We start from the raw sequence: 26,506 nt of genomic DNA, 5'->3' as shown, positions 1-26,506 counted from the left end.
TGAGACTAGCAAGCCATGCAGCACTTCTGTTCATACAAGCATGATTCTGTTTCTTTTTCCCTGCTTGCTGTGTTTAATACTGTTCCTAAACTCTGTGTGGCATCTAACACAACCAAGGCTCCAGCTCTGTCGGAGCCGTTAGAAATTAATTCAACAAACATCAGGATCTTATCATGAATCTGATCTTCTAAATACTTAAAACCCAAACACCTGGAATCAGGAGAATGTCCACTTCTAATTTGCAGAGAGAAGCAAGAACCACTGGCTTAGAAAACAGTGGGCTAATTCAACTCACTGTAGGTAGAGAAGTATTCACTCTGAGTTAGTTGTCTGCTTGTTTGATAAACAGAACAAATGCCAGAACTGGTGCAGAAGAAACAGCACATACAAGTAATTTTAGGAGGGACATTCAACTGCGTGTATCAGCAGCTGCAAGATCAACTCAGACACCTCACTTAAATTCACCATACAAGCAGAGGGAGTACAGAATAGCAATACCTGAAGAGTCAGTTCAGGGACCTCATGAACTGTAAGATGACTCAGGTAGACATTTTTAATAACCACTGAGAAATCTGCTCTCTGTAAGTTTGGCTAATCCCTTTTGAATCTCATGCCTCTGGTGTTCATGGCATCCTAGAGCCATCCACTTCTCACGTTATCAAGCTGTGCATAAGATGCATGAGTTACATTTATTTGTTTAAAGCTACTACACCCATATGGATCCTCTGTTGTCAGATACGCTGACAGCTTCTGCTGATTCCTCGTATAATTTGTGATTTTATTGTGTTTGTCATCTCTCCTTGCCCATCATCTCTGGTCACACCTGCCCACATTGCTTACACCCCACTCCCTCGGGACTATGCAGCCTTTCTATCAGTCATTGTGGGGACATCTGGGGAAAAAGTTTTCTACCAGTGGTGCTGGCACCCTGCTTTGGGTTTTGGAAATCCAGCACCCATCCTTCCAATCCAAGAGATAAGCATAGCAACCATGCCTCAGGCTTGGGTGAGTAAAATGCTCACTAAGGACTCAGAGACACTCAGCCTCTGTGCCACCAGATGCCAGCAGCACTGGCAGAGTGAACTGCTGCTCGAGGGAAAGCACAAGGTGTGAGGTAAATCCTGACCCACCCAGCATGAGTGATGGAGGGAGGTGACAGCTAACAAAATGAGCTGAGCTGATAAAGGAGGAGGAGAAAGAAGCCCCTCACCAAAGTGGCAACTGAACCAGCTGCCACGTGGGGTCTGTAGAATGAGGAAGAGAGTGAATAGAAACCAAATAAATGATAAATGTCAAATCTCTGGACCCAAGTGAGAGACAACCTGCCTGCTCTGTGTCCTGCAGAAGCTGCATGGCCGCAGCTGGTGGTACAGTGCCCGTGGCAACAAGGGTTGCCACTACCCAGGCTGGTGTTTCAAAGAAAAAAAGCTTAGTAGTGTGAGGTTAGACACTCAGAAATTTCTGTCCCGGGAAAGGAAATGATGTAGAGGAAAACTAAGGAAGCTCTGGCTGCTCTAAGATAAAGCAATATTTTTCTTTAATAATTATGGGGACTTAGTGCAGTCAGAGGAAGCTGCAGACAAAAGTACAGAAAGGGACAAGTGGAATGAGGGATGTTACAAGGTGAGGAGGCAGCTCCCCTTTTCCCCACTGTCCCCACAATGGTCAGTAGGTTCCGAGCCTGTCACGTCTCGCTGCCTGGCCGGGAGGCTGCAATTGCTCACCGGCCTCTGACACGTCTGCTGCGGACTCAGCTGGGCATGATGCTGTACAGAGCACCGGGCACGCTCCCGGTGTCCTTCGCCGCGCCACCCGCCCGGTCAGCTCCCGGGCTCGGCTCACCGCTCAGCCGCACCGGGAGCAGCTTTTCCCGGTTAGTGCTGGCGGAGGTCTCTTGTCCCTGATCCCATGTCGGCATCCCCGGCTGCAGGTACCAGAGGTGGAACCAACCGCAGCTGGGCTGACCACCAAGTCCAAAGTGTCCAAGAGATGGCACTAACGGGGGGATGCGGCGGGAGAGGAGGACAAAACCTCGCTGTGCCACCTGGCGCGGGGCTCCGCCCTGCTCCCAAAGAGCCGGGACCGGCACCGCCCGCCCCGACACCAAATCCCCGAGCCAGCGGCAGCCCTGGCCGCGTCCGCAGAAGGGGCTGTCCGGCAGGCTCCGGAGCACGAACCCTCCGAGAGCAGCGCCACCAAGCCCGCCCAGCTCCGCGCCGGGGCCTGGCGGAAAGTTTCCCCTCCCTGCCCCGAGCGCCCTCGGCCCCCCCAAAATGGCGGCGGGGCCCGCCCGCCTCTCAGGGCCGGGGGCGGGCGCCGCGGAGCTGCGGCGGCCGGGCCGGGCCGCAGCCCCCGCCCGCTGACGTCAAGCACCGCCCGGCCCCGCGGCCCTCCCCTCATTGTCAGCGCCCGCACCGCCGCCCGAGCCCCGGAGCCCCTCGCGGGCTGCGGCTGCCCAAGCCCGGGCTGGGAGGGAGCGAAGCCCGGCCGCTCCTGCTGCCCAGGTAGGCAGAGGTGGGCGATGAAGGGGCGGAGGGCGGGGGGTGCGGCGGACCGGCGGGGCGGGGAGGAATTTGAGGCATCCGCTTTGTCTGTGACCGCCGCCGCCTTCCCCGTCCCTTCCCGTGCGGGCGAGCGGTGCCTCCAGGCCGGGTGGCCCGCGGCGGCGGCGGGGACCCCCGCGGGAGAGCCGGCCCTGGGGCGCCCGCCGGGGCCTCGGCTCCCGCTCGGAAATGGAGCCGCCGTCGGGCTCCTTCCGACAGGACCGGAACAGCCGCTTTCCTGAGCGGAGATCGGCCCCGTCCCCGCCCGGGAAGGGCACGGTCCCACCGCTCCTCGCTGTAGCGAGCTGCCCGCAGGGAAGTTCCTAAACCCGTTGGCTGGGGCTTAGTTGAGATTTTGGAGGTTTCCAGGCACTTAACGCGTTTTCTGTGAATAACCTTTTTTTTTTTTTTCCTTGCTGCAGCCACATACTCCCTTTCCTGTTGCTTATTTTTCCTGAATTCCCCCTTCTTTCCCAGCCCGCCCACGTTTAGCAAATAATTCATAACGTTCTTTTATATACATGCTTTTCTGATGCTCTGACTTTGTTAATTACTTCAGTCTTCTTTGCTCCCCCGTCGTGAGGGAATTAATTGATGGAGCATTGTGAAACTTTTCTTTGCCTCTTTCAAAAATTTCTGAAACCTCCCTCGTTTGGCTTTGTCAGGTGTCCCATGTGCCGGCATGTGAAGCCAGTGGCACAGCAAACCTTTGCTTGTTGTCCTTGGTGATTGTGCTTTCATTGCAAATCTGTATTTTTCCCCCCTTGTAATGCTACATTTGAAGCCTTTAAACCAATTAAACACTAGTTAAAGTTACCATCCCAACTAATCAGCACTTTTGAGTTAGGTGCTGTGGGATTAAGTTTTAAGTGGTGCGTAAATTCTGTTAAAATGTTCCACAAAAATCGGGGGAAGGAGTGCTCATCACTGCCGCGTGTGCTGGGCTTGTTGCTTATCGAGTCTCTCGCCGAGAGCCGCTGGGGTGGGTGGGCGCCTCTCACCACAGTGATGACAGTGGGAAGGGGGAATTTTACAACCTGGAATCGTCTGTGGCATTCCGTGTTTAGAGGGAAAAAATGCAGTGACTTCCCACATGCCTACAGCCTCATGGCAGAGGTATGCGTCTGCTGACCTGCAGGACGGTGCGGGAGGCGTCGTTCCCAGTGTTACAGTCTGTGCGAGTACAGAACCAGCAGCTCTGTGCTCCGGTCAGTTTGTGCAGCCAGTAGCCAGCTGCCATATTTCGGCAGGGACAGCGTGCTCTGTGGCTGGTTTGCATCTGCGGCACACTTGCAGAAGTGTAATTCCTCCATTGTGGAGGAATTTCACTTGTGCAGGGACCTGGTGTGCAAGACACCTCCTGGGCATGGGACGCCTGGGGCTGCTCAGGGCACCCAGCCCTCTGTAGCACTGCAAGGAGGAGGAGGACGTGGAGAGCTGATTGCTGTGTTTCTTTTGGATATGCGTCTGAAAGTTCCTGGGGGAAGGAATGAGTTGGGGTAAAGGGAGTGTGGGAGAGCAGCACAATTCAAGAGTAATCAGGTCCCCATTAACTAGCCCCTGCATCTCCTGATCTAAGTAGTTCTTCAACCTCAGGTTCCTCATATTGCTATGAAATAGTAACGTTTCTGCACTCCAGTACAGGTGAGTCTGAACAATGCTGACTTCCTAAGAAGTAGGAATAAGTTACAAGAGCACAGACATTTCTCTAGTCTTCTGGCTGTGTTCTGAAAATTGCCCAGCTTAGAGTAAGTTGATGATTTTCTTTATTTTATACGAGGCTAGGAACTGTAGGCAAAAAATAACTTGTGTTAAAAAAGAGAACTCTCAAATGTGGCTGTTACAAGAAATTATAATATTTAAAAACCCAGTATGCCTTGCAGTCTAGTCCACATTATTTTCTATGTTCAAATGGATTGGTGATTACAACTTTGAGCATGATGTTAGCAGAGTATTGTAGCCAGGGACTCTAAAGGCTGTGCATGTCCTCCATGAAACATTTCCTTCCCACTGTGGGCTGCAGTTGGTGAGGAACCAGAGGTCTCTTTCTTGATGGGAGTTTTTCAGAAAGTATGGCTGGCATTACTGAGCAAAATGACAAAGAAGGACAATTTTGATACAATTGTTACACTAAAATGAAGCATAAAATCTCTTTAGGAGGTTGTTTTTATTGGAAGATTCCCACGAGGGTGATGATTTGCTGCAGTAATACGTTTTACACTAACTAGTGGATTGCAGATCATGGGAGCCCTTAAAACATGTTGGAATGGAGAACCTTTGTTGTGATGATTATGGCATGGTTACATACATCCTCACACGTCTAAGGCCTGCTGTACAGACTTTTTGCCTTGGGTAATGCTTGTATTCACACACATGAAGTAGAAAGCATGAAAGTTTTCCAGTACTTGGTGACAGCTGATGAGCAGGTGTTGCTTGCCAGCACTTCTTGCATTCCTAAAGCTGGTGGTTGGCTTTGTCCTTCCATACTGTTATTCTTCTCTCTGCTTTCAATGGGCTGAGTCTTTGGAAGGCTTTAGTCTTTTAACTTGATCTCTTCTTCTCTCTGTAGCCACCAAAGGTATGATTATTCTCCCTGTCCAATCTCATCTGTTTGCCAGGGTAACACAGGCTGTGGCAGCCTTCTCCTGGTGGTGACTGCAGCCACTCACTGCACACACTGTTGATAGTTACATCCCTCTGGATTTGAGGTTTGGGGCTGGTGACAGAATCAGTTTGGTAGAAAACCCACAAACCATTTGCCCTTAACTGTCCAGATTTAGGAGCCTTCCTAACCACCATGACTGAGAAGGCATGCCAGGCATGCCATTCCTGTGAAGTTGGTGGGGTTTGGGTTGATTCAGCAGCCTGAAAACCAGTGTTTTTGAAATGATCAGATATAAAGTGTGGCATTGGATGTCAGCCATAAGAATGTGGCCTTAATGCTTTTGTGTCTGTGGTGGTGTCTTAGGTTTTGGCAATGATGTTCCCCTGCTGGGGCCCTAATCTGGGCAGATAAGGGGTTGTAAGGATACCTCAGCCCTGTGTGCTTTAACCCTCACCAGGGTGGAGTAAAATATGCAGGTGCAACACACAGCTTTACCTGAGCGTGACAGCAGCATGCACAGAAGCATGTGAAAGCTGTGCACAGGCAGTTTCTATTTCCTTTTCTATAAAAGAAAGCTGAGAATATTTTGGTGCTTTGTTGCAATAGTTGTGCAGCAAATGTAACATTTGTGTTCCAAACGTTTTAATTTCACATAGAAACACAGTACAGAAAGGTGAATGCACCCTGCGAGTGATGGGCTGAAAGGAGAAGGGGGTGTTTAGAAAAAAAAGAGTTTTAATGTTGTACTTGGCACTTAGCCTGCTCTGCAGCCTTGTCTCTTCTTGTAGTAAAGCCCCCTTAGGATCCAGCCCAGTAACCCCAGGAATTAAATGTATCACTTCCTTGCTTAGGAACAAGGTTGCCAACACACAGGTATAATGTATAAGAACACATAAGATGGTAAGTTTATTTCTGTGTGGCAGTGGGTGGATGAGAGTGTCTGCTTGCTTTTATCAAGTTGGAGGAGAGATAGATTTTCACATCCTCTTCAGTCATGGATCTGGGAAGTGCTACATCAGTGCAGGTGGGCACTGTGCCTGGAGGAGGTGGGTTTGCCTTTCCCCTTGTCCTAACCACTTTCTCCTCCAAATGCCCTGTCTAGCCCTACCCAAGCTGACAAAAACTTCATGCAGTTGTGTTCAGAGAGTTGATCTGGTGAAAATTAACCATCAGCCTCCCCCCACTCCCTTTAACCCTGCCCAATTCCCAGCCTGGCTGCGGGGCTGCTTTACTCTGGCCAAGGGAGGGGAGCATGAGGCTAGAAGGAGGCAGGCACAGTACAGGGCCACCTGAAAATTACTATAAAACTTAAGTTTGAGGATCTGGCCAAAAGTCTGTGAGGTCACTTTTGCAGTAATAGCATCCCTTGAGCATCTCAGCATTGTTGTCTGCCTTGAGGTCTCTGTCACCACCATGCTTTCACAGTGAGTTTGGAAGTGCTACCTTTGCAAAGTTCCTGCTCACACAAAGTGCTGCCCAGGTTTGGGCAGAGGAGTAGAGATATATTTAGAGGACTTCAGTGGAAAAATTTTTTACTTTTATTAAGTCCCAATCTTTTTTTGTCCCTGTTTGTCAGAGGTTCATTGGATTGAGCAAACCTCAAATGTCCTCCTCACAAAGTAACTTCAGAGTCCTGTCATCTGGGCTCTGAGCAGCTGTATTGAACATGGGCCAGCAAAGTGCACTGGTCTCACGTGTGTAAATACTTTGTGTGAGCTGGAAACTTCCGTATGGCTGCTCCTTGGCCTGCTGCAGCATAATAGCTGTCATGCTGCCCTGCCCTGTGTGTCAGGGGCCAGCTGTCCACAACCCAGCCATGCTCACTGTCTTCCCTTAGCTGCAGGCACAGGCAGACTGGCCTGGTGCCATGTCTGCTTCTGACAGGTGGGCTCCTGAGTGCTCCAGGATGAAGTAATGGGGGACATGCACTGATGAGTGTGGATACTTCCTCATCACTCCTCCTTGTTGTCTGTCCTGGTTTGTGGGGAATGTGGTGGTTTAGCTGCTTCAAGTCACAAAGGGGAAAGTGTAGGCTTTAACGATTTTTAATCAGTAGTGGGTGGACAAGCCCCTGCATGTAAACATTTATAGTTCTGAATTTACTTAGCTAATTGGTTTTTAAGTCATAGTTTGACCTGCTGTACTGCCCAGGCCATAGTATCAAACCTTACTTAGTATTGAATTAACTCATTAACTCAGCCGGTTTTGAGGTTTGTGATTTCAACTTGCAAACTTGATGCCTGGAGGGGGGGAGGGGGCGTTGATCAAAATAAGATTTTTTTTTTTTTCTTTTGCCACAAAAACCCTGTCTTCCTTGCTTGGATTTGTGCTTGTTTGGCTCTGAAGTAGTAGGACTGATTTCATTCAGACCCCTTGCAAATAGTGTTGTGGCTATCCTTGATTATGCACTGCATGCCTCTGAGAAAGCAGAGCAGCAGGAGATGAGAACCAAGGCTTCTTAGCCCTGGTAGGATTCGGCTTTGGTGGTTAATATTACAAAACCACTGGAGCTTGAGGCTCATGTGTCAGGCTGTGCAGAAGGAGAGGAAAGCATCTGTGGCTGTAGGCAGGTGATGTGAGAGGGCTGCCTGGCCTGTGTCATGGCACAGCAGTCCTGGGGAGCAGCTGAGGAAGGTGCTTTCTGGTGGCACATCACCTCTGCTCCAGGACAGCAGCTCTCCCACCCTGGGAGCCAGTGAGCGACATGTAGCAGGTATCCCAGTGACTGTCCCTATCTCCCCTGAGGGTCCTGGAGCAGGTGATGCAAGCATCCTGCACTGGAAGTGCAAGTGCCAGGGTAGGTAAAGGTGGTGTGGGAGCAAAAGAGGGAGCACATTATTGTGTGATGTGGCAGGGCCTGTGTTTCTCCTTCTCGTGTAAGTGCTCTAATTGACCTCTAAAAATGGTGGCTTCATCCTAAGCTGAAAATGTCTTTCTGCATGACTGATCACGATGAACATAAGCTCAAGCAACTGTTTAATTAGCTCAAGAATGTTTCTCTTTACCTTGAATGCTTGCTTTCCACGTTTTCCTCTGTTGCTGCATGCAATGCAGTGCTTGCAGAAAGGTAGCTGTGAGCTGTGCAGCAAGAACTGGCAGGGTGGTTCTGATGGTTGGTGTCGTCAGCCCTGCCACCCGTGCTGCATGCCGCACAGCTCTGCACAGATGGGAGTGACAGCTTTTGCTGCAGTGCTGCACCCTCAGTACGTGTTGCAGCAAAATCTGTCAGACACGTTCATTCTCAGCATTGCGTTAATTAAAATTGCTTCTATATGCATTACCTGGCTCTTAAGGTTCAGCACTGGCTTGTGTCTTCCCCACTGGATTGATTTAAAAATCACAGGTTATGTTTCTGAGGCTGCAGAGGCTCCAAGGTTGTCTTGATCATCTGATTCCACTGCAGCACTTTTCAGCTGCTTGTGCCTTTGAGGTGCCTGTGCCTCACGTGGGAGTGCAGTGGGTTACCTTAAAGGGAAAATCTGATGAAACTTCTTCAAGAACTTGTTGTTACATGTGATATCTTAGTGGAATTTACCGGAATAGAATGGAGATTCCTGACCCAGGATCTGGAACAGAGCTGCAAAAACATTAATGTCTCAGGTAGTATGAATCATTTGGAAATATGTCTGTTTTTACTGGAAAACAATAGTTCCTGGATGATTATAAATAACTAGTAGTACTGCTTTGTGATGAGAATTTGAACTTGAAGCAATTGAGAATTGCTGATGAAGTCTCTCACTCTTCTGTCTGCATCCTATTCTGTATAGCTGCTCTTCAGGATTGTTTTTAATTTTGCTGAGTGTGACTAATGTCCTTGCATAAAGGTATCCTATATAATGTGGGTGTTGATGTTTCTGTGTGAGTTTTGGCTGTTAGTATATTGTAAACTGCCTGCATATGCTCTAAAATTCTCTGGATGTTACCTTATGCATTGGGCAGATCATGGGAACAAGAAGCACAGTTTGGAATAGATCTTTTCTTCCTTTTGTCTGTAACCACTGTCAGAGGGGCTGTGAAGGGAACAGCGAGTATCAGCAGTGCTTTGGGAAAGCTGTGAAATCCTGTGTGTTTGAAGGTGACTGCAGGAGCAATGCTGCAGTGGAGCATTCCTATCTGGGGAGGTGGGGAACTCTTTTCCAGCAGTGATGGGAAGATGGGGAGGCTCTTTGGGGTGTAGTCTCTGCAGGGCACAGACCACAAACAGGCTGCTGGTATCTGATGTGTAAGAGCTGGGCTGAGAGGCTGGCTGGAGGTGCAGGCAGAGAGAAACATCTGTGCCCTGCTGACTGCCTTGGTTGCCAGGTGGCACTCCTTGGGTCTGGGTCACCTGCCCCTCATTTCCCTCCTCCAGCAGCAGGAGTGGCAAGCCCCATTCTCTGGCTTGCTTTCTCTGGCTACCTTATGGCAGGAACACACTCCCAAGTCCTTACGCACAGATGATCTCCATTCACTTTTCCTCAGCTGCCTACGCTTTGAGCTGATTTGCAGAGCAGGGTAGGGTTTTTTTTTTCCTTCACTTTTTTCTTATTTTAGCAATCTCTGCCCTGTGTACCTCTAGTGACTGCTGCAACTGCAGGGACATGTGGCTGAGAGTTCAGCACAGTTCTTTTTTGGGCTTTGGAGCCCAGCTGTGTGTGACCTGGTGGGGCATCTCTCTCTGCAAAAGCAAGAATGGCAGCAGCAAGCTGGACAGACTCAGCAAAGCATTGGCAACATGGCAGTGACTGCATGGGAGGCAGATCAAGAGAAAACTGTTCTTTTCTGCTCAATATTGGTGAGATGCTGTCTGAAGTGTCATGAGATTCAGGTGGATATTTCACTAGACCAGGTTGCCTAAAGCCCCATCCAACTTGACCTTGGACACTTGCAGGGATGGAGCATCCACAGCTTCTTTGGGCAACTTGTGCCAGTGACTCACCACCTTCTCAGGGAAGAGTTTCTTCCTAATATCCAATCTTAAACCTGCTCTCTTAGTTTGAAACCAGTGGCCACATCCCATCACCACAGTGCATGGTAGAAAGTCTGCCTGTGTCTTATAAACCCTCTTTATATATAGAAAGGCCACTATGAGGTCTCCCCTGGGTCTTTTTTCCAGACTGAACAACCCCAACTCTCTCAGCACTTCTTCAGAAAGGTTTTACAGCCCTTGGATCTTCTTTGTGACCTCTTGTGAACCCACTATAGTCTTCCTGAGGATGCCAGAACTTCAGATGTAGTGCTCCAGGTGGGGTTTCATGAGAGCAGAGTGGGAGAATCACTTCCCTTGACCTGCAGGCCATAATTTTTTTGATGCAGCCAAGGACCACTGTTGGCTTTCTAGGCTACAAGCACACGTTGCAGGGTCATGTCCAATTTTTTGTCCACCAATACCCCCAGGTCTGTCTCTGCAGGGTTGCTCTCAATCCATTCATCCACCAATCTGAGCTGATGCTGGGTATTGCCCCATTCCAGGTGCAGAAAGTGACACCATGGTAAATTCTGACTGAACATAAAGGAAAATAATTTTCTCCCTGAGATTGTTCTGACAGGAAACAGGGCCTGAGGGGTTGAAGCATTTCTGACCCTGGAGATTTTCACAACTTAATGCAGTCTTGAGCAACCTGCTCCAGCTTTGGATACTAACCCTGTTTTAAATCAGAGCTGTACTGAGGTTAGCTTCCTCCCCTTACTGCTAACTAAGATGAGAGACAAAATGTGATTTTCCTATTCTTTCCCTCGTCTCTAGAAAGGAATAGCAGTGGGGGAAGCAGTGTGGCCCTGTCTCAGTACAGCCACAGCAGTGCTTCCTTCCTATGAAACATCCTTCCTTCAGTCCAGGGAGTACAAGGGGAAAAAAGACACATAAATAACAATGCAAGTGAGCACAGTTAGACAAGAGGAATCCTGGAGGGGATCATCTGCTGCCATTTTTGCTTCATGCTCTATTTCTCGCTCTCTACTTCTTAAACATGCTGCAAGAAAAGCATATGCCCTCTTGGCTCTGATCTTCATTTAGGATAGGATTCAGATAAATTAATGCTTGGCATTAGGCCTGCAGATTTTGTCATTAGCATCTTGTGTAATGCTTGCAGGAATACCTGTGCTCCAAGAGCAGTAGAATTTGTCTGTCTGTTGTCCATTAGTCGACAGCCTTGGAAAACTAGTGTACTTAAATGCAAATGCAGGCTGCCCTGTAGAGCTGCCTTGTTTAATACATGGTAATTCAAGATTGTTGGTTTTCTAGCAGCATGAAATGGAGAATTTGGAACAAAGTTTTCCCATGATAATCATGAGTCAAATGGCATCTTTAACCCTTTCAGGTCCTGTTGACGAGAAGCTGGTGGGAGGTGGAAGAACTTTGAAGTTGGTGATATTATTCAGCCTTGTCTGTGGAAGAAGTATGTTCAGGACCTCCCTGATGGAAATCCCGTCCCTCACTTCTGTCTCCAAACAGCTTCTTAGCTGCCTACTGAAGGAGGCAGCTGGGTGCTAAGGATGGTCTCTCTGGGAAGTTAAAGCTGTTCTGCTGTTTCAGTGTGCTTCCTAGTCAAAAGAGACACTTTATCCCCAAGCACTGAGGAGACACTTTTCCTCAAGGAAATGGGGAATTACTCTGGCCCCTTTTTGGAAAGAAGGAGCAGAGGCCAGGTATCCCTCTGCTATCTCTTTCTGCATTAAGGAGAATCCCAGCAGTGACTGCTGAATGCCCCAGCCAGTTACCAGACCTTGAACCTCTGGCTTATGGAGAATATCAGGTGCCCTTGCAGCTCTTCCCAGAGCTGAGTGTGTGGTACAGGGTATGTATGTGGCTGATTTCTGCCTGCTGGGGCAATGAGGTGCCCTCACCTTTATGTCCTGCTTGCTCAATGCTGTATGTCTGTGTGTGAAATGCCTGTTGTCATTTTGAGAGGCTCAGCCTGCAAGTGAATGTATTCTATCCATAAATTCATCAAGGCTTTTGAGTGGGCAGTTTTCAGTGGCAGAGCTGCCCAGTGTCATGACACCATCTCGGCAGCTTTTCTTGGAGTCTCCCCATTGTCCATGGAGTGTTAATTTTGAGGTTAAAGTCCCCACAGCTACAAGCATGCTCTCACAAAGGCAGCATGTTCCTGTTTGTAAATGTTATTTTATTTACTTTTTTTGTTACCTGAGGGTATTTTCAGCAATAAATTGGACACAAAGACTACTGTTAGGATCTTCCAATCCACCCAGCTGTCCTCATTGAGCAAATCATATTTAAGAGTGATTTATAAGACATTTTTAAGTTAATGAATACTTCCTTTCATTTGATTTCACACTTGCCAAGGAACAAAAAAGCTGCAGGTCGGGAGCTCAGAGAGAAAAAAAACCCTGGTTGTTGTAAGGGAGTCCAGGGTCACAATTAGTATTTGTGGTACAGCCAGGGAACAGAGTTACCAACTGTTTGTATTGGGCGGCCTTGAAGGATGTAGAGATTACTCACAGTGCATTGGTTAGGCAGCCAGCCTTCATTTACCTGCACAAGTGGCTGTGAGACACTGTGCCCGTGGTCCACCCAGTTCACATGACTCTGGGGAGAAATCAGCCAGGCTTTGGCTGCCCCGCCCGTGAGTCAGTGCCTGCAGTGCGTGGGTACCTGGCTGATGGAAGCTGCTGCAGCGTCGTGCCCCGTCTTGCCTGCCTGCTCACTGTCCTGGGCACTTGCTGGGTTCAGCTGCTGCTCCTGCAGGGCAACCAAGAGGCTCTGGAAGAGACCCTGAGCTGGTGCTGGCACCTTGGTTTGATAACAGCACCCAGTGTCTTGCTTCAGAGTGTCTGGATTTCATGATTTGCAGCCTCAAGCCTGGAAGTGATGCTGCTGGTGTAAACCAAGCTGGCCAGCCTTTATGCCAGAGGTATTTCTAATAGCTGACAGGTTCCTCCTGGACTTTTCAAGACAGCAGTGTTAACCCTGCTGTTCCCCAGGCCCCTGAGCTGAGGTGTGCTGTTGGCTCTCCCACATCTCTAACAAATGTTTGTCCAAAAGCTGCAGAGTGGCTCAGCTGCAGTGAGCTCCAGCACATGCTTGAGCTGCTGCAGTGCTGCCCCTGCCAGTGTGCCTGTATGCTGGGCACTGCAGCTCCCCTCACACACAGCCCTCTCACTGGGAGTTTACAGTTCAAATCTAAACCCTGATTTGCTCCAAGAGCAGCAGCAGTGGCACCTGTAGCCTGAATCAGATTCCCTGGCTTCCTCAGGGGCCCTTCCACGAGCCTAAAATGCTGCTAATTGCAGACTTTGCTCAGCCTTTTGCATTTCAGCTGCAAGCACAGGGCAGGCCAGGCTGCTGAGCATGCCTGCAGAAGTACTGCTGTCCATCTGTCCCAGGGTAGGGTCCTGAAAACGTGCCAGCAATTTAATCTTCAGCATCTGCACTAAGCAGGGCTAGTTGTGGATTTGCATGTGGGAGGCTGTGTCAGGTGTTAGCCAGGCCAGGACAAGCTTCTCACACCAAATCAAGGGGAACAGCAGCATGCCCTGAAGAGGGGTCCCCTCAGGAAGAGCAGCTCTGCAGAGGCTTGGGGTAAAATTTCTGCTGATTTGGGAGATTTCTGATGATCATGTTTCTTTCTACTGGCAGGGCTGTTCTGTTCAATGGGTGGATAGCAATGCTAATGATTTATAAAGTTGACCTACAAGACAGAAGTTAAAACTGGGCTTACGCTTGAATATTGAATTTTGTCAGAGTAATTAGTCCTAGCTGTCTGCTTAGAATTTTTGAGTTACAGGGCTGTTAGTAAAGATTAATGGGAAATTAAAATTTAGACACTTACTGAAATATGAATGATCATTTTTATTTCAGGCCATCAGTCTGAGAGTCTGTGCAGTGCCTGCTGGAGTTGCTCACAAAATCCTGTGTGCACAGGGCAAGGCGTGCAGAGAGGACAGGGCACCTTTCCTGAAATGGAGCTAAAGCTGACAGTCTAAGCTGCTCCCAAAAGATCTTCCCTGCTAGTACTAAGGAGCAGGGACAATCCTGATCACATCAATGCTGCCTTATGTATGTACAGTTCTTGGCATGGCTTGGCCTGGATCTTCCCAGACAAGGTCTGTCATGTTTGGAGGCAAAGCAGGTTTAAAAGGGCAGGGGTTGTTCTGTGCCAGTTGGCTTTGGCACAGAGGACAGGCCTAAGCCAGGCTCGTGTACTGATACAGGTGTACCCTAATGCTCTTCTTGGTTACTGATGACAGTGCAGTCTCCACCTGGCCTTAACAAACTGGGATCAGCTGGGTGATTATCTGACAGTGCTGCAGACTTTTTTTGTCTGTGGTGAATGCCTGAATGTTTTTACAGCTCTAGCAGACTACATTTTGGGTACACGTGTCACACACAGGCTGCTTGCCTGCCTGTCCTTTCATTTTTGTCCAAGGCAGAAAATGGATGGACTGGGAGTTGCAGCAGTCCAGGAGAGGCAGCTCCCCAAGCTGTTCCTGTGGCAGCTATAAGAGAACTGGAAAGCTTTCCCTTTAGCACTTGCAAACTTAATAGAATGGATTCTTCCAGGGAGAAAGTCACAGGAGTAGCCAGTTGTCTGTGCTACAGAGTTCATGAGCCTGTTTTTTTGGGAGGACCTTTGGTTAATCCCAGTTTTCTTCAGGGTTTGTAGGGATCTGCATGGAAACCTCTGAGTGCCTGAGCCAATCTTTTAGTCAGAAAAACTCACAGTAATCAAAGGAGTGCTCCTACAAAGCTGAGTCAGATGTTCTTCTACTCTGTTAGAAGAATGGAATGTGCCCTGTATCAGATAGGATGCAGAGAAACACACAATACTTTATATTTTTTATGCCAGCAGGGATATGTTTGCAGCCATGTGGCTCTTGGGTATAGTGTTAGGAAGAATGTGAAGGTTAGAGCTGCCTATGCCTAATGAGCAAAATGATTCAAAGATGGTTCTGAATGCTTGAAGTTTATCTTACTAAGGGTATTGTACCAGGCAGGTCTTTCCCAGCTCTGTAGATGCTGCTGGATGAAAAATTGTGTGTGCTTTTGGGTGTGTAGCCAATTTGCAGTGTGGTACTTGTCAGATATGCAGTGTTAGTCCTGTTTCACCTGGACAAGTGTTTGTGACAGGACAGTAAAGGAGCCCAAGAAGATAATAAGAGCCCTACTGGATGAGAGCAATGGCTGGAAATGGACACCTGGGAACGAGGGAGAGCGTCAGGGGAAGTGTGCAACCAAGCCGATCAAAGGATTCTTCCAACCTGCGAGTTTTGTCTCAAGTGGTCTTGCTGAACTAGGAGTGGGTCCCTGTAGGAATGACTTTGAGGGATTTTTCTTCCGTCTAATTGCTGCTTTATGAACCCATGAGGACTTCTAGCTTCCATAGCATTATGCAGCAAGAAGTTCTCTAGTGTACCACTACATACAAGCAGAAGTAGGGCACTGAACGGAGTGAGCCCAACCAGAGACAAGCAGAAGGTAACAGGATGGGGCAAGGGAGTGAAAACACCAGCAGGAACTGGGATTGATGGTACTGGCCCAGCAGTCAGCACAAGCATTTCAGAAGAGGATGGAGGGAATAATGTTGTGCTTGAAAGGTAAGATTTATGGTGGCCAGATGAAGAGGGTAGAAAAGCAAGTTCAGGAGTCAAGTGACAGTGTGGAAAAGAAGTCTGAGAAGAGCTTTTACTCTGTGCAGAATGTCTGGGAATATTTGAAGTTTGAGAAGCACAAAAAATGCCGTGATGCAGGAGAGAAGAAAAGACACTGTAGGTCCAGCTGAGGTGCCTGTCTCCTCAGCATCCTAGCTGTAGCAAACCAGATGTTGGGGAGGAACATGAAAATAGTGAATATGTGTTTCTCTATTGTCTGCTTCCAGAGATGTCCCAAGTCACAGAACTTTGGGTTCTTTGCATTCAATAATCTTTAACATATCATTTCATTCATTTTTCTGATAACTTTCTGGGTGTTGCTTGCTCTGAATCTCCCCTGAATCTTTTCAGTTAGTCTGGGACTTTCAGCTAGCCCATGGGTGGCTCAGCTACCTTCATGCTAGCACATATTTCAGGGCTGAAGTGATGGTGAGAGCCATGGTCCCTGAAGTCCTTTCAAACTGAACTTGATGGAGATGGGAGGGAGGGATGGAGGGTGAAGGAGGTGGGAGACTTCTGTGTCCAGTAATTATTACAAAAGCACCACTGAGCTGGGGCTGCTTTTCCCATGCCATCTGCAGGATGCTGCCAAGTTTGTGGCACGCTGAAGAGTGCCTGCATAGTGTTTGTGAAATCAAATGTGACAGTAAAATCTGCTTCTGAGGACAGTACAAGTGGCAGCATGGGAAGAAATAAAACCTCTTTCTCAGCTTTGATTCCAGTGCAGGATGGCACATAGGAGTAGCATGCTGAGGGGCTTTGGAAGTATCAATCCATTTCTGATCACGAGCTCCAGAGCATGGGTAACATCTTCCTTGCCATGGAGCTCCCAGGGCAAGGATGCCACTAGCAGCCCTCTCTCTGGCCCTTGTGCAGATTAACACTGAATTGCTGAAAGGAAATGCTGTACCTTGTCAGCAAATGCTCAGACCTGCTTTCAGTGAGCCCTTCCAGTGTGAATCAAGCAGTGATTTCAAGGGGGAGCTGGAGGAGAGTGGTTTTGTAGAGGAAAGCTAAAGCTCCATATAGGGAAACTTATTTTATATTGCAAGGAGAAGAGCAGTGCTGAGGAGTTCACTGGGTGATTAGAGTGTTGACGTAGGGTCAGTGTGACTCAGTGATGTGCCAGATCCTTTCCAGCATCTGCAGAGCCTGCTGCAGTGTCTCACATTGCTGTGGCTGCTATTTGGTGTCAAAATATGAGTTTCCTTGAAGGTTGTGGTCACTGTGGTTATTTTTGACTGCTGTCTCATTATTTCACATCTCTAGTCTCATATTATATTAGTCAATAATCAACCCACTTCCAGATGGCTGAGTTTTTTCCAAGTTTTAGAATTTCCTCTCCCATTAGATGCAGCAATTTCTGAGACAATTCATCCCTCAAAATATGTGTATCCCCAAAAGTCATTTTGCCTTTGTTCAGTGGGGCCAGGGAAGAGTTCCGTTCCCGTGTAAGCAAATACATCATCTGTGTGCTCAGCTGTCCCAGGAGGTTGTTAGATGCCTGCAGGTGGCATGCAGGGTTGCTGTCACATTTGGTTCTTGTTGAGTCTGTCTTGTTTTATGCCCTTTTTCTTTTCTTAAGTGATTTTCTCCTGTTTTCATGACTGCGTGTCATTGTGTCAAGTCAAGAACCAGGTGCTGGAAAGAGCTCACAAAAGGCAAAATCTTATTAAGAAAAGCTTTCCTTCCTTCTCTTTTTAACTGGTTGAAGGCTCTGGCCACAGTATTGCCATTTGCTGTAATTTGTGACACCTATGTCTTTTTTCTCTATAGATGGTAGAGAAACTTTACAAATGAGGAATGACATGCGGGACTCCTCCCAGCCCATTTCACCCTGGGGCAGGGAAGAGAAGTCCCAGTGATGCTCTCACCACGTTGAGCTGTGATATAAGCATGATTCATCAGCAGCATTACTGTATGTGAGCATGACATGTTCACACTCCCTTGCATACGTATGCAACACCAGAAACCTTTTAATTAAAACTGTGTATGTGCACATGGGGCAGAATGCAACCAGTGCACCTAATTTATGCTCTAGGTGGAAAAGTATGCAATAGAACAGGAGGATAGTTTCATCAGCTTCTCCCTAACCTGCTTGGCCACTGGGGACTGATCAGAGGAGCTTCCTTGCTACCCCAGGTTTTGCTGATGTACATCCACAGAGCTGTCCCTATGCCTGGAGTAACTGTCAGCCACCTAATGTAATCAGCCACCTAATGTAATTTGAATTCATAGTCTGGAGGCATTGCCAAAGGCTTCCTTTCCCCAGATGTGTCCAAACACTCCTAGCATTGTGTTCAATGCAAAAATACAGTTTGCAGGGATATTCTAAGTAATAGTTTAGCAGAGAATAGAAGAGAGGGGATCTAAATTCACCCCAGCATTTGGGGAAGTAGAGGGAGTAGTACCAGATATGTCCTCCATCCATAAGAGCATGGACAATAGCCCTGCTCTGCTCCTCACCTGAAACTGGGCCACCTGTCAGCTAAGGAATGCAAACCTCAGCCTGTGTGGTTTCACAACACAGAGGATCCCAAGGACTCAAACTCCAGTGAGGCAATTGCTTTTCTATTCCCTGATTATAGCTGTGCTTGCATCTATTGATTTTCTATTGCCTTTGATGAGTGCTGCTTTCCAGAGTGTATGGGAAGCCCTGGCAATTTCAAGAGCAAACAAACAAATTAGTAAAAAGAGATTGCAGACTAAGCCTTTAATAGTTCTCATTCATCTTTAGGATTGGGCAAAGCCAAATGTATCATATATGCTGATGATGACACACCAGCAGTGCCATCACTGGGAGCTCAGGCTCACCCAGCCACCGTGAGGGATGTTGCATTATCAGTATAAAAGTGCAAGCAAAAAGATTAAAAAACCCAAAGATTAAATGCAAAATGTGCTTGTGAGAGATACCAGTGTCTCCTAGTACTCGACAGACGTGTGTGGCAGCTGGCTGCATTTTTATCTTGGCATAACAGAGGGCACTGTAGGAGTTGGTTCCAGCAGTTATTTTCCCACATGAGTGTTTTGGGGACATCCTGAAATCAAGAGCAGTGGGTGCTTGTGGGACTCATCCCAACAACCAAATCAGAGCAAGGAACGTGATGTGTAGGGTAAGATGCTTCTGTGAATCTGGAGATGTTCCTTATGTTCCTTAGCATTGCAGGCCTGAGGAGCTCTGGCAGAGATGATGTGAGTAGGTCTCAGGTAGCAGTCATTTAACTGTTCCTCCTGAAATAGGTGATTCTTATCTCCCAACTCATGAAGTGTTTAGCTAACACAAATGTTTCTAGCTGGAGGTTCTTTCCCTCTGTTCACAGCTGTGAACTGACTGTATGTGTTTTGTGCAGGCAAGTTTAAAGTAGTTCCATGGGAAGTTAAAGCCAATGATTCTGCTAAAGAAATATTTTCATCAAATTGTAGATAATGAGCAGACGTGAGTATGCAGAAGAAAATTATATTTAAGAACTTGAAGGGTACTTGAGAGTTATGACTCTAGTAAATGTCTTGAGCACTGAATTCTCACAGCTGTTTAACAGGATGGTGTAGCCAAAACCATGCAGAGTCAGAAGAGCCCTCAAAGGCAGTCTGAAACAGTGGGAGCAGGCAATTGATAATGCTAAATATAAATGTAGTTAGGAGATATGCACACTTGTTGAGGAAGATCAGAAAACCCAATGATAAATCTGGAGGGGAAAGTAGAATCAGAATGAGTAATTTACATAGTGAATCCTGGTAAAATCACTGCAATATTTGGTATTACAGTACTGCTTTGAATTGGTTAAAATGTGTGAAGTTGGGGTTTGACTCCATGTGCTCTAATAAAGAACCTTTTAGATCAGACAAAATCTGTTTTTCCTGTACATAGTTACTGGCCACATATTTTGCCTTGATATTTTATTTGAGTAACAGGTAGTTGGAGGCTTCCCAGGCTTCCTACATGTCTCATTTGAAGAATGTTCTTTCAAGAACTCAAATCTGAAGGGGTGCTATTGTGCCTCTTAATGCAGGACTACCCTTGTTGTTGAGGTGAAATTAGGTCTTTAAGTTTTAAAGAGTCAGGAAGCACACCTAACTGCTTTTCTGAGCTGTTCCAAAGCTTTCCTAGACTTTCAGTTCATGTTCTTGAGGCATGGCCCTGGAGAAAGAGTGGCATCATTCCTGGGGGAGACATCTGCAATCCAGATAGCTGTGCCTGAGCCATGCCTGGGCTCCCTTTGTTGGCAGTGGGGGAAGAGTTCTCCTCCTGTGGAAAGTCTGTTTCCTTGGCAAGGTCAGGTGAAAACAGCTGAGCATCTTTTTGTCTTTGATTTTAGAAGTCTCGAGTGCTAAGCAAAGTCAGATGCATCAGTCTTGGATGTGTAAATATACAGTCCAGTACCACATACAAAATAATGTCATCCCAGTGTGTCCAGAAATACAGCCGGCCAGAGTCTTTAATCTGATTTTATTGGTGACTGAGATGGCCCTGGTAAGCTGAACTCCCCCTACTACATTTGTGACTACCACTGTTTACTTCCTGTTTATGAAAGTTATCATCCTCTTTTCTTCCTGTTTTTTTGTTGTTGTTGGTTTTTTTTTTTGGGGGGGGGTTTGTTTGTTTAGTTTTTGGTGGGGTTTTTATGTTGCTGTTTGTGGCTTTTTGTTTTCGTGTGGGTTTTCAATGGTTTGGGGTGGGTTTTTTGTTTGTTTGTTTTTTGGGGCTTTGTTTTGTTGGTTTGGGTATTTGATGTTTTGTTTTCCAAAAATCGTAAGATAGAGGTAGGCTGAGAACTGCTCACTTTTCCAAAAGAGAGAGAGAGAGAGAGAAATATGAAATGCATACAACTATATCAGATTGTTCAGTACATTTGCAAGCTTTATCAGATTTATTTAACAGATCCTGTTTAATTATCCACCAACAATATTAATTAGTATTAATAATAGTCCCAGTGTTTGAGTCCTGTACCATTTGTTTTGATACTTTGGTATCATTGACAGACTGGAGAAGAACAGTCACAAACAGCCAGAGTAGTTCAGGTTGGAAGTTCCCTTGAGTTCTCTGGTCCAAGCCCTAACTCAAATCATGATTTCAGAGCAGTCACTACCTAATATAATATTTTATATTGGCCAATTCCCCTCAATCTTATAAATGTGCACTTTATTTATAGTACTGATTTGGTCTGGTTCTGTCTCCAAGCACTGAGGTTACTTCTGGCTATGTCAGGAAGTTAAAGGGCCTCCAGCTAGGAGATTTGTTGTAGATCTTATTGTTTGTAGAAAATGTTGCTTTACATCTCCTTCTCCTTATTAAACTAATAAGCCTCTTTCCTCTCTGGCAGTAAATCATGTCAGCTGGGGAAGTTCTGGGAAGTTCCAGAGCCATCTCTGGTCCAGCTCTGAATACCTCTGTGAATGTCCCACAGCCTGTCTGCACCCTGTGGCAGTGCTAGAGCAATGCCACGTCCAGCAGCAGCCACCAGCCCTGTGCAGGTGTGGCCCCATCGTGCTCTGGCTGTCTGGGGAGGAGGCTGCTCTCACTTCCCAGCCAGGAGCTGCTGCTGGGTTAACCATTAACTCCCACTCCATGGCCTGGTGGGGACAGGCTTTTGTTTTCAGAGCACTGCGAATCTGCTCGATCTGCTCGCTGTGGCCTTTCCTGTGCTGGTCCAGTGACATTTCTCCTGGGGTTCTGCTGGGGTCTGAACAGCCTTTCCTGCCTGCAGGCAGCTGCAGTGGCCTCGATGGTGTGTGGACAGCATGAGGGAAGGTGATCCAGGAGCAGGACATGGCCATGGTGGTAAGGGAGGGGACAGGCATGTGGCCAAGGCTGGGTGCACTGCTGCACTCAGGACACCAAAGTTCCTCTCTGGTACTGTTTGTGGTGCTCCCTTCAGGGGCTGGAAGAGCCTGAGCCCAGCCACATAGGATGATGATTCCCCCACAAATCCCCCCTGGTCCATCAGGAGATGGGTCCCACAGGGTGCCCAGTGTGCACCAAGAGGGTCCCTGTGGTGGGTGCAGCCTGGGCCCCCCTGCCTGCCTGGAAATGGATCCCAGCCCAAGGGTGTGTGCCAGGATGTTGCTGCCTCCCTTACTGGCACTGTCTCCTCTGCACATCCTGCTCATCACTTCTTGATGCTATGCAACAGGAAACTCCTGCTGTTTCCTCTGCAGAGAAGTCCACAAAAATTCTGGAGGTCAAGTCCTGTTCCAAGACAGACTGCCTGAACAAGGGTGCAGATCAAAGAGCTGCAGTCATCCTACCTCCACTCAGTTTGCAGTAGCCCTTGCATGTTTTGGGTGGTGCCTCAGGCCCAGGACAGGACTGTGCTAATGCTGACTGCCAGATGAGGACTTCACATCCCCCCAGTGGCCATTCTGGTCTGCCCAGGGGCCCCTTTCTGCTCCTCCCTCAAAGCACAGAGGAGTTGTTTAAAAAACATCCTGCCAGCTCTGAGCTGAGCTGGGAAGGGTTCACATTGAGTGTGTCAGTGTGCTGATGGCTTCTAATCACTGCTCATGCTCAGCAGCAGCAAGGAGAGGCATAAGCAACTGCTCATCTCCTGGGTGGCTGAGTGGGTGGCAGCTGAGGGCAACAACAGCTTTGGAAATGGGAAGGAGAAACTTAAAACTCCACTGGTCGAATGTCCTTGGGATGTGATGTGTAGAAATACTGGCAGTGTCAAATGGCAGCAGCTCCCAGTCCCCTCCATCTGCCAGGTAGTATGGGGGACTTGCCCCATCCTCAGTGGTTACCATGTGGCTGGGGTTTGCCTTTTTCTAATTCTGTTCATAATTTCTGAATCTTCATCACTAAGGTGTCTTCAGGAGACAGGTGCAGTGCTGGAAAGGTGCCTGCTGCATGGGCGTGTGTGTGTACAGGGACCTGAGTCCTGCATGAGTGTGACCCTCTGCAACCTGGGATGTCACACGTGAGAGCTGCACTGCCTGTGGAGCACTGGGTGAGCACAAACCACCTGTGCAGACCAGCAGAGGAGGAAACTTTCTGCCCTTAGTTATGGGGAACAGGCTGGATTTGGAAACCCTGTATAACCAAAGTAAATGGACTGTCTCTGCAATTTCGTTTCACTTAATTTAGTACTCAGAAATGGGTTCAATTAAAAAGTTATTTATATAAACATTGATAGCCTAACTTAAACAGTAAGTATATTTCTATTCTGAGCCTTATATTGATTTTGAGCTTTTTTCCTTTTAGGGTGAGATTGCCTCCACTCAAAGGAACCATAACGTACTGGAAATACACAAGGTGTATGCCATTCACCCAGACTAAGAAAAGCTTTGTTCTAAAAGGAATAAAATAATCATGGCAGAATGTACAGGTTACAAGGAAACCTCAAATCGGCACCTACGTTTCAAATTGCAGAGCCTTAGTCGCCGCCTTGATGAACTGGAGGAAGCAACGAAAAATCTGCAGAAAGCAGAGGATGAACTGCTTGACCTCCAGGACAAAGTTATCCAGGCAGAAGGCAGCAACTCCAGCATGCTGGCTGACATTGAAGCCCTGAGGAAAAGAGTGCTGAAGATTGAAGGCAAGGATGAAGAAATTAGGAAGGCTGAAGAGCTTTGCAGGTTAATGAAAGAAAAGCTTGAAGAGGAGGAGAGCCTCACTCGAGATCTGAAGTCAGAAATTGAACTCCTTCAGAGAAGAATGGCAGAGCTGGAGAAGCTGGAGGAGGCCTTCAGCAGGAGCAAGAATGACTGTACACAGCTGTGTCTTAGCCTCAATGAAGAAAAGAACCTGACCAAAAAGATATCTACAGAATTAGAAATACTTAGAGTGAAAGTGAAAGAATTGGAATCATCTGAGGATCGGCTGGATAAAACTGAGCAGACCTTAACAGCTGAGCTAGAAAAGCTGAAATCCTTAGCCCTGAGCTTTGTCACGGAAAGAAAACATTTTAATGAAAGAGAAAAGCAAAATGAAAAAATAATCCAGGAGCTAACACAGAAACTAGAACAAAACAATAAACTAAATAGGGCAGATCAAACTAGAAATGCATCCAACTTGCTAGAAAGGTCATCCAACAATCTTCTGGACAGAAATGATATGAGAATTGAAGATGACTTGACTTCTGCACTGCCTTCAAAAGAGACCAGGAGGAAGGGAAGTATGGACTACCTGAAACATGTAGAAAATGAAACCAGGAATAAATCAGAAAACCAAAAGAATAAAAACCAGGAAGACAACAAAGTGAAAGATCTCACCCAAGAAATAGAGAAACTTAAAATTCAGATCAAACATTTTGAATCTTTAGAAGAAGAACTTAAAAAAGTGAGAGCCAAAAATAATGATCTGCAAGACAGTTACTTGAGTGAGCAGAATAAAAACAAACTCTTAACAGGTCAGCTAGAAGAAATAAAAATGCAAATAAAGAAACAGAAAGATCTGGAGAATGGAGAAGTTGAAAATGAAGATACAAGCTTTTCTAGCAGGGGAAAGCATGACCGACCTAAATACAGAGGTGTCATGACAGATTTGACAGCCCCTAAGCACAAGCCAAGGGAGCTCTCGCCACAGCAGCGCCGGGAGAGAGCGCGGAACAGAGACTTCCCTCTCAGTAATGACAGCTACAGCCATAGCGGTAAGAGGGTGCCCAGTCCAAGCTTAATAAACAGAAAAGCAGGGAAAGCTGCCCTTTCAGACACTGCTGTCACAGATACAAGAAGGCTGGAAGAGAAATCTTTAGCTTCCACTATTTCTTCTGGTCAGAAGGAAGGCTGCATCATGCAGAACGAGGGGAAGAGATCCAAAGAGCAGCCATCTGTCCTCAGCCGATATCCTCCTGCTGCCCAGGAGCAGAAGTCTTGGAAAGCACCTTCCAAGCCTGTTGGTGATACAGGCCTGAGATCCAAGGTTGAAAAGCCATCTCAGGTGCTCCGTGGGAACTGCCAAAATGGTGCTGACACACGGGATGAAAAGTCAAGCAAAGGAGAATCAACGAGTTCTTTGTCTGAGAAGCTGAAAACAGGTCAGGCTGAAGTCAGTGAGTGCTTGGGGGATACGCAGCTCACAAGGGGGAACCACACCTCTTCCAATGGCACAGCCTCGGCATACAGGTACCACGTGTCCTCCAGCGTGTCAGTCTCAGACTCTGCTGCCTCTAAAGTGGAAGCAGTGAGCACTTTTGCTGCATCACACAGACAGCCCTCAGAGGGGAGGGCTAAAAGGGCAGCAATGTCCCAGGAAAAAGAAGCTGCAGACACATCACTTGAAAGTGTGAAGCTTTCGACACTAACGAAGCGTTCCCATCACTCCAGGAGTCAGGAAGACATTCTGCAGCTTCTCACAGGTCTTGATAAAGAAGGCACCGAGCAGCCTTCGAGTTCAGCAACAGATTATGTAAATATGGGTTTAAAAACTGACTCCAAAACCATCCAGAGTAACCAGGAAAAACTTAATTCAGATGAAGAAGCAGGGAGAGGCAAAAAACCAACCACTCAGTCAGATTTTGAGACAAGAAAGAAAGTCAGTTCCAAGCAGTTCTCCAATTCTAGGGGAGTTTTTAGAGCATCACTTTTTGAAAATGACAAAAAAACTGTGAATGATGAAGAATCTACCAAGTGCATAAAACCATCAGATGCCAGCACTGGAGGATCGAAATCCAGAAGATCCTTCAGCCCTAGAGAAGCTCTGAGATCAAAAGCCATCATTAAACCTGCAATTGTTGAGAAGGATATGAAGGCAATCATGGGAGGGACTATTTCAGAGGCAGAGTCAGACAAACAGAAGTCTACTTTTAAAATGGTAACAAATAAAATGACAAGCAGCATCACAATCTTTCCTTCTGAGCCAACAGCTCCAAGGACCACTGCAGATACAGCAGCAAAGGAAAGGCATGTTACCACCAGCAACATCAGAGTTGCTTCAAATGAGCCTTCACCATCAATAACAAACAATGTTCCTGCACCCTTTGAGGTCTCGATTAATAGAAGTGCTCTGAAGTCACCTGAGACAGACAGAAGTGGAGAGGCAGCACCGAGAAGTAAAGCTGAAACAGTGGTTTCGAGGAGCAGCATTATGCTAAAGACTTCTGAACTCACTGAGAGGAACAGTGAGACACCTTTGGAGACAATCGGCTGGAAGAGCCATGGCTCGTCAGATGCAGGTTCATCCGAAACAAAGCACGTCACTGTCAGAAGTTCCTGGAGAACAAGACAAGGCCTGCATTCCCTGGAGGACTCTCAAACCAAAGTGGAGAAAAGTGCAACTTTCAGTGCCACAAACTTGTGTAGATCCTCAGTGGACCTTTTAGAAGGGGAAGGGAATAGTTCAAAAACAGATATCCTGGAGCAGACTTCCTCAAGGACAAGTTCCACAGCTAATTCTTGGAGTGGCCCTGAACTGGGGTCCCGAAGGACCAAAAGTAACTTAAGTGCATCAGAGCTGCTGACACGCAGGAGCTGTGCAAGTGACCCTGCAGCAGCTGCTGCTTGGCAGCGCACCACGCTACCTGTGAGTATCCTCCCTTCTACACTCTTCCTGTTGATGAGGTTTTCCAAGTTGCCTGTTCGTTGTAGGCTGCATGATTTGAAATTCTTACAGCTTATTTCCTAAGTGCTGCCTCTCCCAGCTCCTGCTGTCTTCCTTCAGTGAATTCACAATTCACAGTGCCCACAACTTTCTCATGTGTGAATTACCAGATTTAGCCTTATTGAAATGAGATCCATCTGCTTGGGTCTTGTAATGCCATATGAATAACTACATAGTAGCATCAAAAAAGACATAGTCACAGCTTAAGTAGGATGTGGTATGTTTTTCAGAGTG

At 47.2% G+C, this 26,506-nt stretch overlaps 1 protein-coding gene across 2 annotated transcripts in view; it reads left to right on the top strand.

Annotated features, from left to right (window-relative positions):
- Positions 1-2,376: 2,376 nt before the first annotated feature.
- LUZP1 (leucine zipper protein 1) overlaps positions 2,377-26,506 on the top strand; it is a 31,875-nt gene continuing 7,745 nt past the window's right edge. Inside the window, exons 1-2 of one of the 2 annotated variants that reach the window (XM_021554861.2) lie at positions 2,377-2,504; positions 22,937-26,194. In XM_021554861.2, the coding sequence (XP_021410536.2) occupies positions 23,045-26,194 (3,150 nt within the window). In that variant the 5' untranslated portion in view covers positions 2,377-2,504; positions 22,937-23,044. Of the gene's footprint in view, positions 2,505-8,053; positions 8,749-22,936; positions 26,195-26,506 lie in introns of those variants that run through there. The other variant, XM_021554862.3, reaches the window with a different exon arrangement.

This window comes from Lonchura striata, chromosome 26, assembly GCF_046129695.1.
Source record: "Lonchura striata isolate bLonStr1 chromosome 26, bLonStr1.mat, whole genome shotgun sequence".
NCBI lineage: Eukaryota > Metazoa > Chordata > Aves > Passeriformes > Estrildidae > Lonchura > Lonchura striata.
The sequence above is the reverse complement of the archived record's forward strand: the minus strand, read 5'-3'. Positions and strand labels throughout refer to the sequence as shown.